The following is a 20938-nucleotide window of genomic DNA, read 5'->3' as shown; positions in this document are numbered from 1 at the left end:
CTAAAAAGACAGTACACATCAGAAAGAAAGATGAACTTAAGACTTCAAGAGCAGGCTGAATCAACTAACGAGAAACAGGAGATTTGTTCTATGGTAGGCCGGATAATTCTCAAAGCAATTGGAAGGGTTGCTAGTTTTACTATTTTGAGCAAAGAAATGAGCTTGTAAGTTGTAACTGAAACCGACAATATATATGTAATATAAGTAAAGTTAGCGCAAACATATGGGGGAGAAGGCAATGGTTTCTTTCACAAATCACATCACAGATACAAACAATTAAGAGCAGCATCGGTATATTTCCTCTCTCCCACCACAAACTCCCCCCCTGCCCTCTCGGAACACAAAAGAACAGACTGACTAATCAAACACAAAACGCAAGAATCAAGCTACAGAAAGCATAGGGTAGCATTCCCTTGAACATACCAAAGCAAGCTTAGCCCATGGCATACTTCTGTGTCCAGCTCCTTGCAGTGCTCTCGTATTTGTTCCTATCCGTCTTGTACATGTGTGCAATCTCTGGCACCAATGGATCGTCGGGATTTGGGTCCGTTAACAGGGAACAGATTGACAGCAACACCTAAATTCAGAAACATACATTTTTAGTCGCGTGGCCGTGTTATAAGAAACAAAAACGGACAGACCAAAGTCACCTTAACACAAAGAAATGACACGATAAACAGAGCCAACGGAACTGGAAATGTACAAGTCTAGCCAATATATTCAGATCACACGAGATTACAAACCTTTGAAATCGTCAGCGCAGGGCTCCACTGTTCCTTCAAAATGTCAAGGCATATGCTTCCGTTGCTATTTATGTTTGGATGGAAAACTTTTGTCCTGAAAGCCACCTGCCAATTTATTGTGCTAAATATGTGAGATACAACAATGTCATTATTGGGGAGAAAGCACATAGGTACTCATGAAAGTTGTGTTCTTCTGAAGCATAACAAGTACTCCGTATCATTTCTAATCCAACATCGGATGTATATTAAGTAATCTCGATATCAGCATTGACAGTTCAAATTGGAACAGGACCTAGCTGGAAAAAAATCTAAACAAAACAAAACAAAAAAAAAACATAATTGTATAGCATGAGCTCAGAAATCAAACACACCTTGGGTGGCTTAAATGGGTAATCTGGTGGAAAATGGATAGTAACAAGGAAAACTCCACCAGCATAAGGGCTGTCTGGAGGGCCCATGATTGTGGCTTGCCAGTGAAACATGTCCTCAGCAACAGGCCCTTCAAAAAAGAGATCATTGTTAAGGAAAAAAAAACACACCAATCATTATACCATGGACCATGCTCATTTTTATTATATTGAATATTTATTTTTAATACATTAAGTGTTCATTTTTCATAAGTTCAGTACTAAAGGTTCATTATTTGGTATACTATCTAAAAATAAACCTTCATACATTAATAATAAATCTTTAGTATAATAAATCTTTAGTATATTAAAAGTGAAGTCCAAAACCATGGTACATAGTATAATTTGCCCAAACCACACAAAGATAAAGCTGTAAACATTGCAGCATCCCCCATAAACATGATTAAAAATACTGAATTTCATAAACAAATCAAGCAACAATAATGATACTAATAAGTAATAACAACAATACTTCAAAACACAAAACTTTTATTTCTTTTATTTCAATTGGAGGGGTTGAAATTGAAATTGAAATTGAAACCATACCGGCGCTGCAAGAAGTAGGAGGATCCTTCTGAAGATCCTTAAGCTCCTTCAAGATCCGTTTTGAAGCCATGCCCACAAGCCCTGCGTTTCAATAACACTATATATCATTTCCAATTTTTTTTCTTCACATTAAAAAAGCAAAGAATGCATGAAAGAGGATGAAGAAAACCCGACCTGAGATGAAATCGGATTCGGATCCTCCCCGGCCGGCGATGTAACGCTTTGAAATGCAGGGGAGATTTTATTTTATTTTTGTTGATGAAAAGAAAAGAAAACGCACGCAATCACAGCAGAGAACACAAGGAAAACGATTCTCGGTGGGAACAAATTTATACCAGATTGCTACCGCAATTATATATTATATAAATAAATAATATTAATAATACTCCGTAATTAATTAATTAATTAATAATCCTTAGTATTATTACGGTGTATTATTATTGTCCTTCCTTTACGTTTGCGGACCCCCGTGATCCGGACGGAACATTTCTATTTTCCACCGAAAGAGCATTTCATAATTCCTATTTCTGTTTTTTCCCTCTTTTTTATTGGATATAAAATGCTACAAAAAGGAAATAATAATAATTTGTAATAATAAAATGATGTGAAAATCATGTATTATATTTACAATTTAGTGATTGAACCATAAGTTTTAAACATACAACTATATTGTATTATGATTTTTGACGTAAGAAATATTATTTTAAGATTTTAGTGTAATGTATCATTTTTATATGAATTTGTGTTTATTGTTTGTTGATTTTGTTAATGTTATTGATAGATTAGAATAATTGGACTGGTGCTTGAACTCGGTTCAAGTGCACAGACTTGGGGTCGACTACAAAGTTCTCAGCCTTAATAAGGATGAAGGAGTCAAAGAAAACTAGGGATGGCAATGTGCCCCGTCCCCGCCGGGGATCCCCGTCCCCGTTTGAAACGGGGGTGGGGACGGAGAAAATTTTTGGGGATCAGGGACGGGGATGGGGAATTTTTCAATTCCCCGTCGGGGACGGGTACCCCTCCTCGCCCCGTCAAAAACAGTAAGTCCTAACAGTGGCGTTACTGTTTTTTGTTTTTTGATTACTGTTATATATATATTAACTTTTTAAAATTAAAATTATAGTTTTTAAAATTAAAATTACACTAATTTAAGATTTTGACTAAAAATTGACCGGGGACGGGGATGGGGACTATTTTCCATTCCCCTCCGGGGACGGGGACGGGGTCGAGGTTTCGGGGACGGGGAGTATACTCCCCGCCCCCGCCCCGTTGCCATCCCTAAAGGAAACAAGCGAGGCTTGACAGTTATGGAGTTATTGTTATTCGTCTTATGAGATTACTTCTTAATTATGAGTTATTGTTAAAGTAGCCCATGCGCTCGCGAGAGCTCTTGCAAACTTCTAGGGGAATGGACTTTGTTAATCAAATCATTTATGCGCTTATAACTTGAATGCAGAAGCACGAATAACAATGAACCGCATGTAAATAAAATCAATCAACTAAATAATGTTCATGATCATGGATCTTTAATTAAAACAAGAATAAGAATAAAGACTTACTTGATTCTATTGAAGATGTAATATCTAACTTGATAAATCAAGAATGCTTTGCTTCACCTCTCTGATTTGTATCTGTATGCCGAGAGAATAAATCAACCTTAATCACCCTGATCCTTGATGATATGGAGACTAGAAAACTCAAAGACTAAAAACCTTATAGTCGAAAACCATATAATCCCTAAAGTTTTCCTGGGTATTCATAGATGTGATGAGAAACCATTTTCAAAAGGAACGGAAAACCTCCTTTTAGGAATAGAAATCCCGTTAGGAATGTGAAACCTCAGAGAACCCATATCCTTTTTTCATTATACATCTTTTTAATCCTTATAAAACTTAAACTTAAGTTTTAACAGAATGAGAAGGAGGGAATTTCACCTAGTAATTCCACATTTATACATTACTAATTAATTACAACCTTTATTATATAAATCAATGTTAGGAAATAATTATTTCTAACATTTCGATCCTCCGCCTTTTATTTGTAATCCTTGAGTAATAGTTACGTGTCCGTTTTCTTTCAAAAAAAAAAAAAAAAAGTGAGGTTACTCTCCTAGATATTGCTGGTAATGTTTATACAAAATAAATAAATAAAGCACCAGATGAGATGAAGGATCTTAAATTTGTGGGAAAATAAATTAGAAGTTTTATACACAGCATGAAACATGAACTCAATGTGGATATGGATATGAAGACCCTATTTCAACTATAGGAGGAGTATGCAAAGTTGGAGTTGAGCTTTCTGTCTGATTTCCAGAACTCATCTTTCTAATCCCCTCCACCATCTTCACTACTTCTCCCATTCTCGGCCTCTGATCCGCCAATCTCGCCACACAGTTCATCCCGATTTGCAGCATCTCCACCATCTCTTCCTCTATGTTGGGAGACCGCAAAAGCACGATATCAAACACTTCAGCAGTCCACTCCTCGCGAACCACAGAGTGCACCCATCTCACTATGTGGACAAACTCGTCCCCCCCTGTGGCGTGCATCGGGGATTTTCCCGTTAGGAGTTCGAGCAGCAAGACCCCAAAGCTGTAGACATCGGATGCCTGGGTAGCTTTCCTCGTGTCTGTGACTTCCGGGGGACAGTACCCTGCAGTTTGAGCGAGAGGAGCAGACATGGGAGCTATTAGTGTTGCCAGGCCGAGATCAGAGACACAACCGTAGTGTTGGGAGTTGAGGAATATGTTCGATGATTTGATGTTCCCATGAACAAGCTTTCCCCCGCTTTGTCTGTGGATGTAGGCAATGCCTCTTGCTGCACCGACTGCAATTTGCACACGTGTTTCCCAATCTAAAGGAGAACGCCTCTCACGCCTGATATCTGCAGTGTAAAAACGTAATCATATCTTCAAAACAAAATGGTATATTGGTTCTTTTACTATCTTAAGTGAACGCTAGAAAACGATAAGAATCAGTAGCAATTTGCTATGGAATCTGTGGTCAGACAAAAATCATACCATATGCTAATTAGAAATGATTTGCTACAATTTTTTTCTTCGTTGATCATAATAGTGTGATACCAAGTCGATTGAAAAAGTTTCTGTGAACAAAAAAAAACGATGAATTTAACATACCATGCAGCATTGCTGATACACTCCCCAGGCTGTAATAATCATACACCATGAGCTTTTCATCCTTGGAGTAGAAGTACGCCCTCAAAGGAGCCACATTCTCGTGCCTAATGTTACCAACAACCTCCAAATGTTGCTCGAATTCTTTTCTCCCGACACTCACTTCCTTCAATCTTTTCACCACAACCGTGGTTGCATCCTCCAAAGCCGCCTTATACACAACCCCAGATGCCCCTTTCCCTAGGATCTCCGCAGAAGCTCTCAATAAATCTTCGAGATCAAAGGCAAGACTACAGCCTTCAAAGAATACCATGTTACCACCTCCATCCGTACTGCCAAAAGCAGCCTTCCCAAGAGAACCACTTTTTCTAAGCGAGTTCGGAGAGGCCAAACTTTTATCTTCTTTCTTTGAATAGCAAAGAATGAACGGGACAGCAATTGCAAGAAACCCTAAAGCACAACCTCCAATCACAATTCCCAGCATTGCAGATTGACTAAGCTTTTTGGACTTATGCTTTGGTGAAGAAGCACTGGGAGAAATAACAATAGGAACTGGAGAAAGATGATTACCAGAAAAAGCTGAACCATGGAATTTACGAAGAGACTGAGGCACGATTCCGGTGAGGTTATTGTTGGATAGATCTAGTAGCCGCAGGCTGGGATTGAGATCGGGAATACTACCTGACAGCGAGTTGTTTGCAAGACTCAAAGTCGTGAGCTGAGTCAAATTTGAAAGCGAGGAAGGTATACTCCCATTAAATTTATTGTTTGACAAATTTAAGGAGGAGAGGTTTTTCCACGCGGAAAAATCAAACGGCAGAGGACCACGAAAGTCATTGTACTGCAAATCAAGAGCTGTCAAATTATGAAGCTTTGAAAAATCAGAAGGGAAAAGACCACTAATATTATTGGTTCTCAAATCCAAGACCTGAAGCTCTGATAACCGGCTTAGGGTGTTGGAAGGAATCGATCCAGCGAACCCAAATCCAGGCAGTCTAAGTGCTGTAACTCTAGAATTATGATGATTACAGGTAACACCAACCCAGCCAGTGCAAGCCGAGGTCTGATACTCCCAATTCACCCGCCTCGAATGGTGTATATTATTGATGAAATCAAGAAGGGCATGTTTATCTTCTGTGGGTTCAGCTACTGCTAACCAGAAAACACTTCCACGGAACAAAATCGACAAAAATGCCAATCTGGAGCCCATTCTTTCCTTCTCTGAGTTAATGCTAATCACCTCAACTAACACTAACAGCCCCCTTCATCTATACATGAATTTCAAGAAACCAATAATCAGAGACTTCAATGATAAGACTTCATTACTCATAAATAGCTTCTATATAAACTAATGACGTTTCTTGAATATGAACATTCATTTAACAAAGCCAGTAAACAATACGTGTACTCACACGAAACGTTTTGGTCAACCAAGGAAAGTAAAGGTTAGGTTTAATTGTTTAAATGCATACAAATCATACAAATAAGCCAAAACCCAAAAGATTCTTCCTCCTCCCTTTACTGACTATCTGTCCTATAACCCTTTATCTGATTTCTTTCTTTATCTGTTTGTTTGGACTTCTTAAACCAAAAGAAAAGATTGAAAGCTTATACCAATCAATAATGAGCCAAATACTGCTCAGTCAGGAAAAACATCAAATACTTAGAGAGCAGAAAGATGAAACTCACCTGAAAATGAATCCCCAGACAGCACTAAACCCAAGAAAATCCTTAATCTCCAGTGAAAATGTGAATAAATAAAAACCCACCAATAATCAGCTCCAAGAATCACAACTGACCTGCAAAAAACAGTGGCAGCTCTGAAAATGAAGAATCTTGCTCTGCTATCCTGTACAAGTGGAAACGAAAGATTGAAATATAGCCAAGGGAGAAAGACAGAGAGACATCAATGGCGTTTGGTTAGTGTGGAAGCGAAAATGGTGGATAATGCACGTGGCCGCAGTTCAGAACTGCTACGGAGAAAAAATAAAAATTGGAATCCGGTATGCCACCATTAGCGTTGAAACTTGAGAACACCATGAATTAATATTTATGAAATTGTTGACAAATAAATCTCCTTTTTATTTTTTTCTTTAATCTAAAATAATCTACTTCTAAAATGGAGTAATGTCAATAGTGATGAGCAGATGAGGTGATCAATAAATTAATAAATTATTTAATTAATTGTGACGTTAGTGTATTAGGTTAAATTATATTTGGTATTTAATTAAATAAATAAATACCGCCATGGAATAAATTTTGGTTTCAAAGTCCAAATCAAGAAGAAGACGACCTGGAAAACTTATAATTTGACAATTGGATTGGGCGGCAGTGGGGCCAGGCTGCGCCAACCTTTCCGGCATCTTTTTAGCGGCCGCGAAAAAAAAAGAAAACTAAATTTTACAAATAATAATAATAATAATTTTCCTAAAAAATTATAATAATAATAATTTAATACCTAATTTACTAATTACGTATACCTTCCCCTTTAAAAAAATGGAATATTTTAATCCAATCAAGTAATTTGTTTATCTTTTTTTTTTTTTTTTTTTTTTTGCATATTGTATTCCAAGACATCGTCAATTATAGATACCAATCGAGCCAACTCACTTGGTTTTGGGTAACCCTATTAGATCGATACCTAGATAAGTTAATTTTTTTATCGGCCTAAAAATTATTTCTCTAACCCTAAAATTTTTTTTACATTTTAATAAACATTATAAACTTTAAAATTTGACACACTAACATATTTACATTTCAAATATAGATTTAAAACATCATCTAATCAACCTAAATCTCCAATTTCAAATTCTAACTCAAAAACTTGATGTAAAATTTATGGACAGTTGTATAAAATATTTAAATCACATTTCTTATTTATTTAAAATTTTAACAAATAAAAATAATTAACATATTAACACTTATAACATAATAATTATAATGCTTTAAATTTGTTTATTTATTTACACACAAAAAAAATGTTGCAATATATTTATTAAAGTTTTATTTAAAATTTTACAAAAAATTACTAATAAAAAGAAGTTTATAATATGAATTTTCATGTATGTTTTGTTTCAAATTACTTGTGAAACAAAAACGTAATATTGAGTAACTTGAGCTACCAGTGTTGTCTTTTAAGGTTAATCTAGCTAATTTTTTATTGACGTAACATTTGTCTGTCCTGCTCTTCCAATTTCAGTCTTATCATACTAGTCCATCCATTATGAACTAAGATGGACATCCATATCTTCCCGTGTATGACATTAAGAATACCCTACAAATATATATATAACAGCCACGAAAAGTAATTAATATGTTAAATTACATATTAATTCGTATTTTTTTATTTATAATTTCATATGTATATTTATTATTTATAAATTAACTAATTTTATAACGGATGGTACATTTTTACAATACTAGTGTAAATTCAGTTTTTACATTAATTTTTAGAGTATGCAAATTTTATTAAATTAAACCCAAATATAACAAGACTTGACTTATTTTTACCTAAAAGGGTATTTAATTAATGATGTGTTAACGCGTGATTTGATAAAGCTGCATGTGTACATATGTAATTTCAAAAACTATCATCAAGATTTGACATAAGTCTACAATTAGGTATACTTTATTAGGTATTATTATGACATTTTGTCATACTACATGATATGATATGGTTGTTTCACTTTCATAGGTAAAAGCTAGTACACCTAGTGATATTTATTCTAAACATATGATAATTAAAACAAATAAAACAATAATACACATGAGTTACAGTAAAATTAATCTATTCACTAAAATAAATTAAAATTGATAGATGATATGCTAGCTAACTAAATTGATCTGTTAAAAAAATAATTGTATTAAGAAGATCCAAGAAGGATACGGAACAATTTTGGAGTTTAATAAGGATTGAACTTATTATTCATAATGTAATATCTATTTCTTGTAGGGTTCCTAGCCCAAAATATGTATAAATAGACATCATACATTGGGAGAGTGACAACATATATATTTATTCTCTCCATATAGTGACTCTATATTTTTCCCATATACTCGTTATTTTAACGGGTGTGTTGGTTAGCCGTTGACTACCCAAAAGTCATAAAACTAACATTGTCATTATATGTGGCGGGGGTTCGAAATGAAAAGTTACATTTTGTTCCTCAAACCTGATATACAAATCCTAAAACCCTAGATCATGGTAATTATGCGACGACATACCGGTCATACCCAAACAAATAGGTCAGTCTGGGATCCGCCGGAAACCCTCGGCCAGCCCACCTCTCGTGCACTGTCCGATCGGTCTATACCCACACGAGGAGATGATCTGGGAAACCCTCGGGAGGAAGAGGATGTCCATTCAACTATATGACCGGTCGCTGACGTCCCACAAACTCGATCAGTTGGACCTCGTCATGACGTGCTAGAGGCTGTTGAGCACCTCCTCGAAGTCCTACATCGTGATTACATACGAAGAGGCAAGTCCCCATTGGACCTTGCCATGCAGGACAACTCACTGAAACTAGACGACCAGAACCGATCACTCGAGAAAACATGGGGATATGGTCCATATAGGAAGCATCACCATGTAGTCTCGGTATTTGACCGCTTAGAACTCGAAAACCAGCCATCAATCACCAAGTAGTTAGGGCAGGGTAACTCATAAATGAACCAACAGCGAAAGGTCAAGCCCAATCCCTAGCGACGAGCGAAGGCCGCTCGGGCAGCTAGCCTCCACACGTGAGAATTCGGGTGGAGGGGAACAATAAGAAGAGTTCTTCGGAATGGATGGTTGAAAGCAGTGGCGAGACCCTGAACCTGGTCGAGAGAACTGGTACCGAGATGTTGTAGAGTTAGGCAAAGAAGTAAATGGCCTCCAACGGAAAATTGATGGTGGAAAGGACTGGATGATCGATTGGTCCCTGTTTTCCATCATCCCATTATCCATGAAAATCCAATAGTACCGAGCACTAAGGGGCTTCAAGTGTCTGTCCATGCCTTCGTATGATGGGACAAACAACCCTAGTAATCACCTAGCCGGTTTCCAAGCACAAATGATGGTGATAGGAGTGGATGACCCCATGTATTGTCGTGCCTTCTTTAAACACTTGGGGGAGCAATGCAACGATGGTTATTGTCACGACTGCCCCAATCTATCAGTTGCTTCAAGAACCTGGCAAAGCAGTTCCTGAAACACTTCGCCAAAAGTATGAAAGCTAAGGATCACTTTATGGCCTTAGCTTTTGTACAACAAGATGAGCCAAAGACATTGAAGGAATTTCTGAAATAGTGGTGGAAAGAGGCACATACAATAGAGGATCTAGATGACCGAACGACCTTAACATTGTTGAGATCGGGGGACCTATTCAGTAGCTTGCAGAGAGAAAATCTCGAAACATACGCTTAAGTTATTCAACCGGCTAACAAATACACATAAATGGAGGAAGTGTTACGGCAAAAGAACAGGCGAGATGCAAAATGATATCGCGAGGAGACGAGAACGCGTCTAGTGAACCGACCGTCGAAGAGAAAAAACGAACCAGGTACCAACATAAGACCGTCCAATCTCCATTATGGAGAGGTCCCCTTATAGCGCCATCATCTTCGCTTCCATGGCTCCATAGATAAAGACAAGTCGAATGCCTCATATTCAAATGGAGACAAATACCCTTCATTCATTTCCAAATTAGGAGAGGATGAAGGTCGTCATATATATTATTATTACTATTATTAAAGTCATGTAGGGCGTTACATTAGGGTAAAAGGGTTACATCATCCATTTGTAAAGACAACTGTAAAAATGACTTAATTGATATATTTTTTAAAAATTTATGTTCCAGAGTCCAATTACATTTTATGGAGAAATATCCTTATATGTTATTTTTATTTTTTTGAAGGGTTTCCTCTCGAAGTGTTACGACGTCGTAAGGAAGCAAGCACTGCACGAAATCATTAAACGGCCACGATATATCGCATTCCAGTTAAACGGCTCCGAGCGTCCCGAAAGTATAAACCAAAAAGAAAATAAAAATAGACGAGAAAAGAGAAAGCGAAAATAGGAACCATAAAACAGTAAAACCTCTCCAAGTCCTAACTTGTGCAAAATATCGCGATAAATCGACCAGATCTCCATCTCTGCAACTCCCGTCTTGAGATTATCTCTTCACCGACGAGTTTGCTCACTCTCTCTTCTTTGAGTAAGCTTTTCTTTTCATATTTCTCGCCATTTTCTCAGTGTTCTTCAGCTTTCTTATGGCTTGTGAAGTGACAAAGAAGCAAAATTTGAACTTTTTCCAGCTCAATCTCTCTCTGAATTGCTGTCAACAAAAGAAAACCCCTAAAATTGCCATAAATTCTAAGAAAATTTAGTGAATTTTGATGTTTTTTTGCTAAAGCCGCAGAAGAGGAAAACGTTGTTCTTCTATCAATTTATTGCTTTTGTGGACTTTCTTGCTCTGATTTTTCCAGCTGAACTGGACTAAGCGACAGATGTAATCTGCAAAAGTGCTATAGTTTTCGGCTTGGAAATCTCTCTCTCTCTCTCTCTCTCTCTCTTTTTTTTTGGCAATTGTATATACAAAAATGCTTTTCCTAAATTATTGATGTAAGTTGTATAATGCATACTCGATACTCTCTCTATGACGGCTTCCTTGGCAGACCTCATTCGCCTTTCTCGCTGTTTCTCAACCTCAAATCGAAAGACAAAACGCTTACTTTCTACCCTTCAACAAAACCCTCGGGTCAACAGTTCCCTCCACACTGGAGATGTGTATAGTCGAATATTAGACAAGTGCCCGGATATCAAGATAATAGAAAAAGTTCATTCTAGGATCATTTTCGATCCAGACCTATGCCTAAACACGTCCATTGGCATCAAATTAATGCGAGCATATGCAGCTTGTGGCCAGACCAATATCACCCGGCAACTGTTTGACAAAATTCCGGTTAAAAATGTTGTGGTTTACAATGTCATGATCAGAAGCTATGTCAACAACCGGTCTTATAAAGATGCTCTTTTGCTGTTCAAAATCATGCATATGGACAATATTCAGCCTGATCGTTATACCCTTCCTTGTGTTCTTAAAGCTTGTTCAGTTTCTGAGAATATGTGGTTAGGGCTGCAAATTCATGCACCAATTGTAAAGAATGGTCTTGATTCAAATTTATATACAGGAAATGGTTTGGTGGCTATGTATGGGAAATGTGGGTTTTTGGCTGAGGCTCGGCAGGCTCTTGATGAAATGCCTCGAAGGGATGTCATTTCTTGGAATTCAATGGTTGCTGGATATGCTCAAAATGGAAGCTTTGATGATGCATTAGAGGTTTGCAAGGAAATGAACTTTTTGGGTCTGAAACTCGATGCAGGGACAATGGCTAGCCTTTTGCCTGCTGTAACCAATACATGTATGGAAAATGTTGCATTTGTGAAAAACATATTTTTGGATATGGACAAAAAGGATTTGGTTCCTTGGAATGTGATGATGGCTGTATATGTCAAGAATTCTATGCCTAAAGAGGCTGTTGAAATTTATTTACAAATGGAAGCTTGTTCTATAGAGCCTGATGCAATATCTTTTGCTACAATTCTTCCTGCTTGTGGTGATCTTTCTGCTGTGTTATTAGGGAGGAGGATCCATGAAATGGTTGAGAGGAGAGGACTTCAACCCAATTTGTCTCTTGAAAATGCTTTAATTGATATGTATGCAAGGTGTGGGTGTTTGTTGGAAGCTAGGAAGCTTTTTGATGCCATGAAGTTTCGAGATATTGTGTCGTGGACTTCCTTGATCTATGCTTATGGTATGAGTGGTCAAGGTCAAAATGCCGTTGCTTTATTTTCAAGGATGCTGGAATCTGGCCTTAAGCCCGATTCTATTGCTTTTGTTTCTATACTTTCAGCATGCAGCCATGCAGGGCTGTTACAGGCGGGAGAATATTACTACAAACTAATGACAGAGGAGTATAAGATTGTTCCTAGGATCGAGCATTATGCTTGCATGGTGGATTTGCGAGCACGAGCTGGGCAAATAGAGAAGGGATATACTTTCATCAAGCAGATGCCCATGGATGCTAGTGAGAGGATCTGGGGCGCACTTTTGAGTGCTTGTCGTGTTTATAATAACATGGACATAGGGGTTGTAGCTGCAGATCATCTTTTCATGTTGGCACCTAAGCAGTCTGGTTATTATGTCTTGTTATCAAATATTTATGCAAAGGCTGGAAGATGGCAAGATGTAACTAAAATTCGGTTGGTCATGAATGAAAGAGGTATCAAGAAAATCCCTGGTGTTAGCAATGTTGAGCTCCATAACCAAGTGCACACATTTCTTGCCGGTGACAGGTTGCACCCCCAATCAGGGAAGATCTATGAAGAGTTAGATACATTAATAGGTAAGATAAAGGAAGTGGGGTATGTCCCAGTGACAGATGGTGCCCTTCATGATGTTGAGGAGGAAGACAAAGAAAATCATCTGGTCGTTCATAGTGAAAAGCTGGCAATTGCCTTTGCAATAATGAACACTGAGGCAGGAACACCAATCAGAATTACAAAGAATCTACGTGTCTGTGGAGATTGCCACATTGCTGCCAAGCTCATATCCAAGATCACTAAACGTCTCATTGTTGTGAGAGATACTAGACGTTATCATCATTTTCAAAATGGAGTCTGCTCATGTGGTGATTATTGGTGAACCAACGGAAGAAATACTACTGATTATCAAAGCTGAGGGATAGAGGGATCAGAACGAGTCTTATGGCCTGAGAAAATATAATGACATAACATAGGAGGCCTTGCGTGCTTTATGCCCAGATAGGTTGACTGTGAATTGCAAAGGTTGCACTCCACTAAGAACTTTGGACCACTAGCTGCCTCTATCCTCTGACAGAATTGACTAAGCCAGACATTTCTGGTGTTAGCTAGAGCAAAGGCTGGCTTAACAATGAGAATAAAAGTTCAGAAGAGGAACAAACTTGGGGATTTCTTCTCTTGTGTAAAACTATTTAAAAAAAAAGTAATACCAACTAATAGTGAATTTGATTGTTGTGCATTACCCTTATTATAATGTTGGGTTTTCCCCTTATTAATCAGTTGGTGAACATTATGAATCTTCAAACAATTTTGTTTAATGGCATCAAACATATGAACTGTATTTTTTATTTTTTGGAGTAGGCATCGGGAACCTATTCACATAAACCTTATATGTATGCCATGTCTACACCCGAGAAAAACAACTAGACTTTCTTGCAGTGTGGATAATCTTCTGTGGTTTTCCTTGTTTCTTTTGCTGCCAATGACATTTGCATATGCACTTAATTGAATTCTTGATACCTGGAAATGCCTATTGTCTTGTGCATACTTATTGTTTCTTCGAATGTTTTACTCTACTGTGATTCACTATAGTTGCTTTAAATTTGTAACTTCTCATTAAGTTTTCTATTTGCTTGCTTAGGTTGGATTAATGAACAGCAAGGCTCTTCTGTAATCAGTAAGTGATTGCCTTTAGATATGTTATCATTTATGAATTATCATATTTCAACATTGAGCATATGAATTTCTAATGTTAGGGATTTTGTTTCATTTATTCGTTTTTAAATTCCTATTCCTTGTTTTTGCCTCCTTTATGGTTTAAGCTAAACACCAAGTATATATGCTTTCTTCAATCGTCAAAAATCAAAATGTATAAAACGTTTAAAAGCTAATGTTTGAGAACTTTGAATTTATTATTTTGTTCTTAAGAAAATACTGATGGAATTAGGGAATGCTTGCATGTTGACCTAGAGAAATATTTGGCAGAATGGTCAATCGGATTTTTTTTTCTTTCTTTTATCTGGCAGTGGTTCGAGAAAAAGATGTCTGTTGGGAATATGCTGAGAAGCTAGATGGGAACAAGGTTAGATGTAAATTCTGCCTAAGAGTTCTAAACGGCGGCATTAGTAGATTAAAGCACCATTTGTCAAGACTTCCTAGTAAAGGTGTAAACCCATGCACCAAGGTGAGGGACGATGTTAGTGACAGGGTGCGGGCAATAATTGCGTCGAAGGAAGAGGCAAAGGAAATCTCGGAAGCTAATAATAAGCATAAGCTCGTTGAGGCTAAATCTCCTGTAAATATGTCTGTAGGCAAATCCCTTGTGTGTTTGGAGCCAGCAGCATCTCCAATTGGAAAAATGTTTTCCCCTGTCATACAACCTATCCCTACTTGGGGAAGCAACGAAGAAAATGCAGAGAGAAGTATTGCTTTGTTTTTCTTTGAAAATAGGTTGGACTTCAGTGTAGCCAGATCTTCCTCGTACCAGCAAATGATTGATGCAGTCGGAAAATGCGGTAGTGGGTTTATAGGACCTTCTGCCGAAGCTTTGAAAACAACATGGCTGGAGAGGATCAAGTCGGAAGTAAGTTTACAATCAAAAGATGCGGAGAAAGAGTGGGCTATGACCGGTTGCACAATAGTAGCAGAAACATGGATGGACAACAAATCAAGGGCGTTAATCAACTTCTTAGTTTCTTCATCCTCCAGGACATTCTTTCACAAATCAGTAGATGCATCTTCATACTACAAGAACCTAAAATGCCTTTCTGAACTGTTCGATTCCATCATTCAAGATTTCGGCCCGGAAAATGTAGTCCAGGTAATTGTCGATAACACCCTTTACTGCACTGGTATAGCGAACCACTTGCTGCAGAGCTATGGAACTGTTTTCGTGTCCCCTTGTGCCGTGCAATGTTTAAACACAATATTGGACGAGTTTTCGAAGGTAGATTGGGTGAACCGGTGTATCTTACAAGCGCAGACAATCACAAAGTTCATATATAATAATTCATCCATGCTTGATCTAATGAAAAAGTTCACAGGGCAGGATATCATTAGAACTGGCATCACAAAGCCAGTTTCCAATTTTCTCTCTCTGCAATCCGTACTGAAGCAGAGGTCAAGATTGAAGCATATGTTCAACAGCCCCGAGTTCGTTACCAGTTCTGCTTGCCTAAATAAACCCCAAAGCGTAACATGCCTCGAGATTCTTGATGACAACGAATTTTGGAGGACAGTTGAAGAGTGTGTAGCGCTATCCGAGCCCTTCCTGAAAGTGATGAGAGAAGTTTGTGGAGGGAAGCCAGCAGTGGGGTTTATATATGAACTGATGACTAGAGCGAAGGAGTCGATAAGAACATACTATATCATGGACGAGATAAAGTGCAAGACGTTTCTAGACATAGTAGATAAGAAGTGGCAGAATAACCTGCACTCGCCTTTGCATTCCGCTGCAGCATTTTTGAATCCTAGCATACAGTACAATACAGAAGTCAAATTTCTGGGATCTATAAAAGAAGATTTTTTCAGAGTGCTCGAAAAGCTACTTCCAACGCCTGAACTTAGACGAGACATCACCAACCAAATCCGCTTATTCACAAGGGCTTCAGGGATGTTTGGCTGTAACCTCGCAAAGGAAGCAATAGATACTGTTCCTCCTGGTATGTCTACACCTCTATATACTCAACCATGACATGAAGTTGCACTTAAAAAACTAATTTTAACGCCCTTTCGTTAGTTTCTTACTCCTTTATTCTCGGTGAAGGCAGATAAAATATGTTCTACCAAACAATAATATACCCCATGGACAAAGTATTTGGTTTATAGTAGGAAAACAGATTATAGATGGCTGAGCACTCAGTAGCCACATCAGTTCATGAAAATCTAATGTCTTGGACTAACTAAGTTAGTCAGTCTATTGACTTATAACCATAAGGTTACAAGTTTGACTTCCAACAGTAGCGACTTATTAGCTTTCTTGGTTTGAGTCGGTCAACTATAGACAATTTAAGTTAGTTTACCTCCTGTAGTCCTGGCTAGTGACTGTGGGTTTCCCTCGTCATAAAAAAAAGTTTTGATTTTTTAGTATCTTCTGCATTACTAAACTGTTTTAAATCCCGCTGTGTTTTATGTCTGGATCATTTCATGCCATAGACATGTCACTAGTTGAATGCATAAGCACTTAAATAACCGTCTATCATCAACTGTAGGGATTTGGTGGGAACAGTATGGCGATGCTGCTCCCGTACTGCAGCGAGTCGCCATCAGAATACTGAGCCAGGTATGCAGCAGTTTCACTTTCGAGAGAGATTGGAGTATGTTTCAGCAGATCCACTCGGAGAAACGCAACAAGATTGATAAAGAAACCCTGAATGACACGGTTTACATAAACTACAATCTCAAGCTAGCAAGGTCTTCGACTCCAAAATCTACAGACACAGATCCCCTTCAACTTGATGACATAGATATGACCTCTGAGTGGGTGGAGGAGGCTGAGAACCCTAGCCCAACCCAGTGGCTTGACCGTTTTGGTTCTGCGCTAGATGGCAACGACTTGAATACCAGACAGTTTGGTGCTGCTATGTTTGGTGCTGGTGACCCAATCTTTGGCTTGTAACAATCTATCATAGTGTAGGCAATCATTTATGCTTCAAGCACATCACATGTAACTATGTAAGGAGATGATACCTTTGTGTGTATATATTATATCTATCAATTGTTATGATCACTTGAATGTGTCGAGATTGACAAAATTACTGAACTACCCATAGTTTCCTTCTAAGAAAAGTTGATTATTTTCTTTTGAGAATGCATAAGGTTACAGTGGCATACAAGAACTTGTCCTTAAAGGGTTTCCAATTCTATAATGTATAAACCATTCATTTACATAAAACACACTCGATGTGAATTAGTTCCCAATGTTGTCAAGACGGATTGTTAAGGAGATAGGCCAATGCCTTCTCTGTATCATTGTCAAACATGAGAAGGGCATCTGCGACTTTATTCGATGGGAACCCCATATCTCTCAGGCGAGTATAGTGATCAGCAAATTCCTTGACCTGAAAAAAGGTTGATTAAAAACAATCTCACTGTTGAAAAATGCAAAATTTGTCACAAGGATGGCCACAGATTGCCATGTTTTTATTGATGACATGATCAGCTATATAACTCTGCAATGCCGTGGATGTGTAGGACTCTAGTCCAAATATTCCACAATTCACAAATTCAAGCCTGGTGAAACCAAAGCCCTTGAAATGCAAAAGAATAAAGATTTTGATAGCTCTTTATAAAGGCAAGTTACTATTCAGCACAAAAACATGGTTATTAATTAATACTCCGTATGTAACTAGCACTAAAGTATTGATCTTATGACTAGTTCTATGATAGAGATGTCAGCCATGCTACTAAATTACATCAGTCAAGTAGTATTAACACGTCCAGATAGCATGGAAAAGAACATAGTGCAGGAGAAATGCCAATGATGTTATGGCTCGAATGCCCACCAAAAAAATAAATAAAAATGGAAGCATGTGACTCCAAAATAATATGGAGTTGATGGGCATGCCTAAGTTAACAAGCAACAATTTAATATGCACGCATGCACAAGATAGGCAAATACCTTGGTAGGATTGTCTCCAAAATTTGCAACTGCAAGAGGCACAGCTTCCCTATTCAGACCTGATGAAATGTATTTGTTTGCAATGGGGTCTCCGGTAGAACCCTATATTTAAGTAAATCCACTTTCAATCTCAAAAAAGCTTGAGATTACAAGAACACATAAAAATCTTGATACCATTTGTTGTTTAACAGAAGTATAACAAATTAACAATTAAACCACTCCAGTGGAGAAATGTATTCAAAGTAATTGTTCAGAAATATTCAATTATAAAGTAGGCATTTTTAGCCAAGACATTCACAAACCTATTCCACATGGTTTAAAGCCAGCCAACCAGGATTGAAGTTGGCATTAAATGAGAAATTTTGAACTTATAGACCAACATTGAATGAAGAGAAAACAGACACGCAGTTAACTCATTAGAAAGCTTTAGATTCACACCTAAACACTTGTGACCTAACTACCAATTTCTTTCTTCCTCTGTTCAAGTAGTGTCAAATCAGTGGTTTCAAAGACAAATGCAACAAACATGAAAGTGCACAGGAAACTTGCAAAACCAAACAGAACACCATCGAAGCAAAAGATAAAAACTCACCGGAGAAGTCCGTTCTGGCATTTTTGGCAGAACATTTTCCAGTCCAAGCCCAGCCCAATTTTGGTTATCCTTCTCTGCTTCAGCCAAAATCTTCCTCTCAAGATCAAAATCAAATTGGAAAGAACTACGGGGAATATCTCTGATTTGTGCGGATAAATGAGGCTACAAGGAACCGTGATATATCAGCAACATAAAATGGCTCTAGAGAAAATACAAAACATTCTCCAAATTCGAAAAGCAAGAACTCAAACGAAACACCACAGTATTAATGGAGTAATATATAAAGAGTAACACTCTTAGCACTCAGCCCCAACAATAATCAAACACTTAAGTACACCCACAGTAAAGAAGAATATGATTGCAAAACTATTGCCTCATGCAGGGATTAGGATCAATTATTTATTACTGCCTCACATTCTTGTGGGCTTGACAGTAAAAATACATTCCAAAGATCAATTTCAACTGCAATTAAATGCTAAATAAGCAGTAAACTATAGGCAGCACTCTTCCAGACCAACAATAAACAAATCTAGCCAACATGCAGACAATTCAAACCACTAGTACGGGTAGATGGAGGACTGAACAAGCATCTATAAGACCTATTGGTAATCAAATCATATTTTGCTACAGTGAATCAGAGGAAACCATCATGCTCAAATTGTAAACCGAACCATATCCAGATACACACCAAGCTCACTGATCATAATAATAACAATGAAAATATAACAAACAGTTTGTATCCACAAAATAATCTAGCTCCATAGCTCATGTAAATTTAGAAGGCGTACCGGAGGTGTAATCCGGTACTCCGGTTTTATAACAACTCTAATGCCAATTCCATCTGCAAATGAATCGGGAAGCAAAAGGCATCCAGTCAGAAACAAAATCACATCAATAAATATAAACATTTGCGAACAAATCCGTACTAGAATGAAAATAACCGCATAGAGAAAGATCTATTCAAATTCAAATAAAGAGAGAGGAAAAGAGGGAGAGAGCGTTACTAGGAGAAGGAGAAGACGAAGTATGATGGAAAGACGGGGGATTACGGCCGGGAAGAGAGTTGATCGGGTGTTGACCGACTCTAGGGTACAGACCCGGCGGATGATGAGGTTGGCTGGGCGGCGCATACATCGGATGAGGATGGGAGGAAGGCGGTGTACTGGTTGAAGGAGGGCGGCCGTACACTGGCAACTGCGAATCGTAGCCGGCTCCGGCCCTGTTCCGGTAATCGTAGTCCATCAGGATCAGAATGAGAGCGAGAGAAACAGATTTCGTCGAAGAAAGGAGGAAGGAAGGGTCCTCTTTCACTCAAATGAGAAAGCAAATACTCGTCAGGCTTGAATGTAACACGCAATATGCAAATACTATACTCTCCCTCCTTATTTACACCAATTACACGTCAATTTTTATACCAATGTTTAATTTAATTTAAACAAGTAATATTTACAAACTTCTATCTATAATATAGGCATATAGCAACAACATTTGGTAAAAATAAAAAATATGATTTTTTTCCCGCCCAGTGAAAACGTCGTCGTTTGTAAATATGGTCAGATTTTCGGCGCTTAGGAGAAGAGAAGAAAGTAATTTTTTTCGTTTTAGGTAACATTATTTAGTCGTGCTTAGAAGAAGAGAAGAAGGGATATTTTTTCGTTTTAGATGACATTATTTAGTCGTAATTAGTAGCATTTATTTTCCTTCGAAACATTTCATATTTCGATTATATAGCGTGAAGCTTAGTTTTAATGTTTTATGGTCAGACACATCGTTTATATAATGGGATGTTTAAATGCATCACATCACTATATATAGGAGAATATATGAGAATGAGATTGCAAAGAATTTGCAGTTAATCTTAAACTCTTGAAGAGTTTTTGCTAAAAATTAAGAGTTGTTGCTAAAAAATTTTGCTAAAAATTTTGTATAGGTAAAGGAGTGGGAAGATGGGAGAGGAGAATGAAAAAATAATAATAATAATAATAATAATAATAATAATAATAATAATAATAATAATAATAATAAATCTCCTGTTCAAAATTTTTGAAAATTTTTGTGTAGGTAAAGGAGTGGGAAGATGTAAGAGGAGA

At 37.6% G+C, this 20938-nt stretch overlaps 4 protein-coding genes across 10 annotated transcripts; 1 reads left to right on the top strand and 3 right to left on the bottom strand.

The window, feature by feature from the left end:
* Positions 1-165: 165 nt before the first annotated feature.
* Positions 166-2018, bottom strand: LOC116019749 (ubiquitin-conjugating enzyme E2 10). The gene is made up of 5 exons (XM_031260074.1): positions 1871-2018; positions 1697-1777; positions 1115-1242; positions 744-848; positions 166-577 (listed from the first exon to the last, which is right to left on the bottom strand). Exons 2-5 carry the CDS (start codon positions 1764-1766, stop codon positions 434-436), a joined length of 447 nt encoding a protein of 148 aa, XP_031115934.1. The 5' UTR covers positions 1767-1777; positions 1871-2018; the 3' UTR covers positions 166-433.
* A 1837-nt stretch (positions 2019-3855) lies between these two features.
* Positions 3856-6914, bottom strand: LOC116019736 (probable inactive receptor kinase At4g23740). 3 transcript variants are annotated; one of them, XM_031260052.1, is made up of 4 exons: positions 6519-6914; positions 5758-6097; positions 4833-5670; positions 3856-4579 (listed from the first exon to the last, which is right to left on the bottom strand). In XM_031260052.1, exons 2-4 carry the CDS (start codon positions 6037-6039, stop codon positions 3924-3926), a joined length of 1776 nt encoding a protein of 591 aa, XP_031115912.1. In that variant the 5' UTR covers positions 6040-6097; positions 6519-6914; the 3' UTR covers positions 3856-3923. The 3 variants fall into 3 exon arrangements, with proteins under 3 accessions (XP_031115912.1, XP_031115910.1, XP_031115911.1); XM_031260050.1 differs by having other exon boundaries at positions 4833-6097; XM_031260051.1 differs by having other exon boundaries at positions 4833-6097; positions 6629-6914.
* Positions 6915-10863: 3949 nt separating this feature from the next.
* On the top strand, positions 10864-17390 carry LOC116019734 (putative pentatricopeptide repeat-containing protein At3g49142). Of its 5 annotated transcripts, none has more exons than XM_031260047.1 (4): positions 10882-11029; positions 14279-14314; positions 14664-16298; positions 16848-17390. In XM_031260047.1, coding segments are annotated over exons 2-4 (2043 nt in total). In that variant the 5' UTR covers positions 10882-11029; positions 14279-14313; the 3' UTR covers positions 17255-17390. The 5 variants fall into 5 exon arrangements, 4 of the variants coding, with proteins under 4 accessions (XP_031115904.1, XP_031115907.1, XP_031115908.1 ...); XM_031260048.1 differs by lacking the exon at positions 10882-11029 and adding an exon at positions 13522-13662; XM_031260045.1 differs by lacking the exon at positions 10882-11029 and adding an exon at positions 13522-13840.
* Positions 17391-17408: 18 nt separating this feature from the next.
* On the bottom strand, positions 17409-20207 carry LOC116019747. Its single transcript, XM_031260072.1, has 5 exons — positions 19853-20207; positions 19637-19689; positions 18849-19010; positions 18257-18358; positions 17409-17696 (listed from the first exon to the last, which is right to left on the bottom strand). The coding sequence occupies exons 1-5, from the start codon at positions 20088-20090 to the stop codon at positions 17562-17564; spliced, it is 690 nt and encodes a 229-aa protein (XP_031115932.1). The 5' UTR covers positions 20091-20207; the 3' UTR covers positions 17409-17561.
* Between the last annotated feature and the right edge of the window lie 731 nt (positions 20208-20938).

The sequence above is a fragment of the Ipomoea triloba genome, chromosome 5 (genome assembly GCF_003576645.1).
Source record: "Ipomoea triloba cultivar NCNSP0323 chromosome 5, ASM357664v1".
Lineage (NCBI taxonomy): Eukaryota > Viridiplantae > Streptophyta > Magnoliopsida > Solanales > Convolvulaceae > Ipomoea > Ipomoea triloba.
Note: the sequence above shows the minus strand (reverse complement) of the source record. Positions and strands in the feature narration are given on the sequence as shown.

Bases quoted from the DNA above. Each gene is read 5' to 3' on its own strand.
- LOC116019736 (XM_031260050.1), bottom strand. From the start codon at position 6,039: ATGGGCTCCAGATTGGCATTTTTGTCGATTTTGTTCCGTGGAAGTGTT. The intron at 4,580-4,832 runs GTATGTTAAATT...TTTACACTGCAG, and splicing joins TGTATCAGCAATGCTGCATG to ATATCAGGCGTGAGAGGCGT.
- LOC116019749 (XM_031260074.1), bottom strand. From the start codon at position 1,766: ATGGCTTCAAAACGGATCTTGAAGGAGCTTAAGGATCTTCAGAAGGAT. The intron at 1,243-1,696 runs GTATGGTTTCAA...TCTTTTTTGAAG, and splicing joins TCCTACTTCTTGCAGCGCCG to GGCCTGTTGCTGAGGACATG. The intron at 578-743 runs GTTTGTAATCTC...TTCTGAATTTAG, and splicing joins CTGCGCTGACGATTTCAAAG to GTGTTGCTGTCAATCTGTTC.
- LOC116019734 (XM_031260044.1), top strand. From the start codon at position 11,471: ATGACGGCTTCCTTGGCAGACCTCATTCGCCTTTCTCGCTGTTTCTCA.
- LOC116019747 (XM_031260072.1), bottom strand. From the start codon at position 20,090: ATGGACTACGATTACCGGAACAGGGCCGGAGCCGGCTACGATTCGCAG. The intron at 18,359-18,848 runs GTGAGTTTTTAT...ACTTAAATATAG, and splicing joins TGCCAGAACGGACTTCTCCG to GGTTCTACCGGAGACCCCAT. The intron at 17,697-18,256 runs GTATTTGCCTAT...ACCTTTTTTCAG, and splicing joins TTGGAGACAATCCTACCAAG to GTCAAGGAATTTGCTGATCA.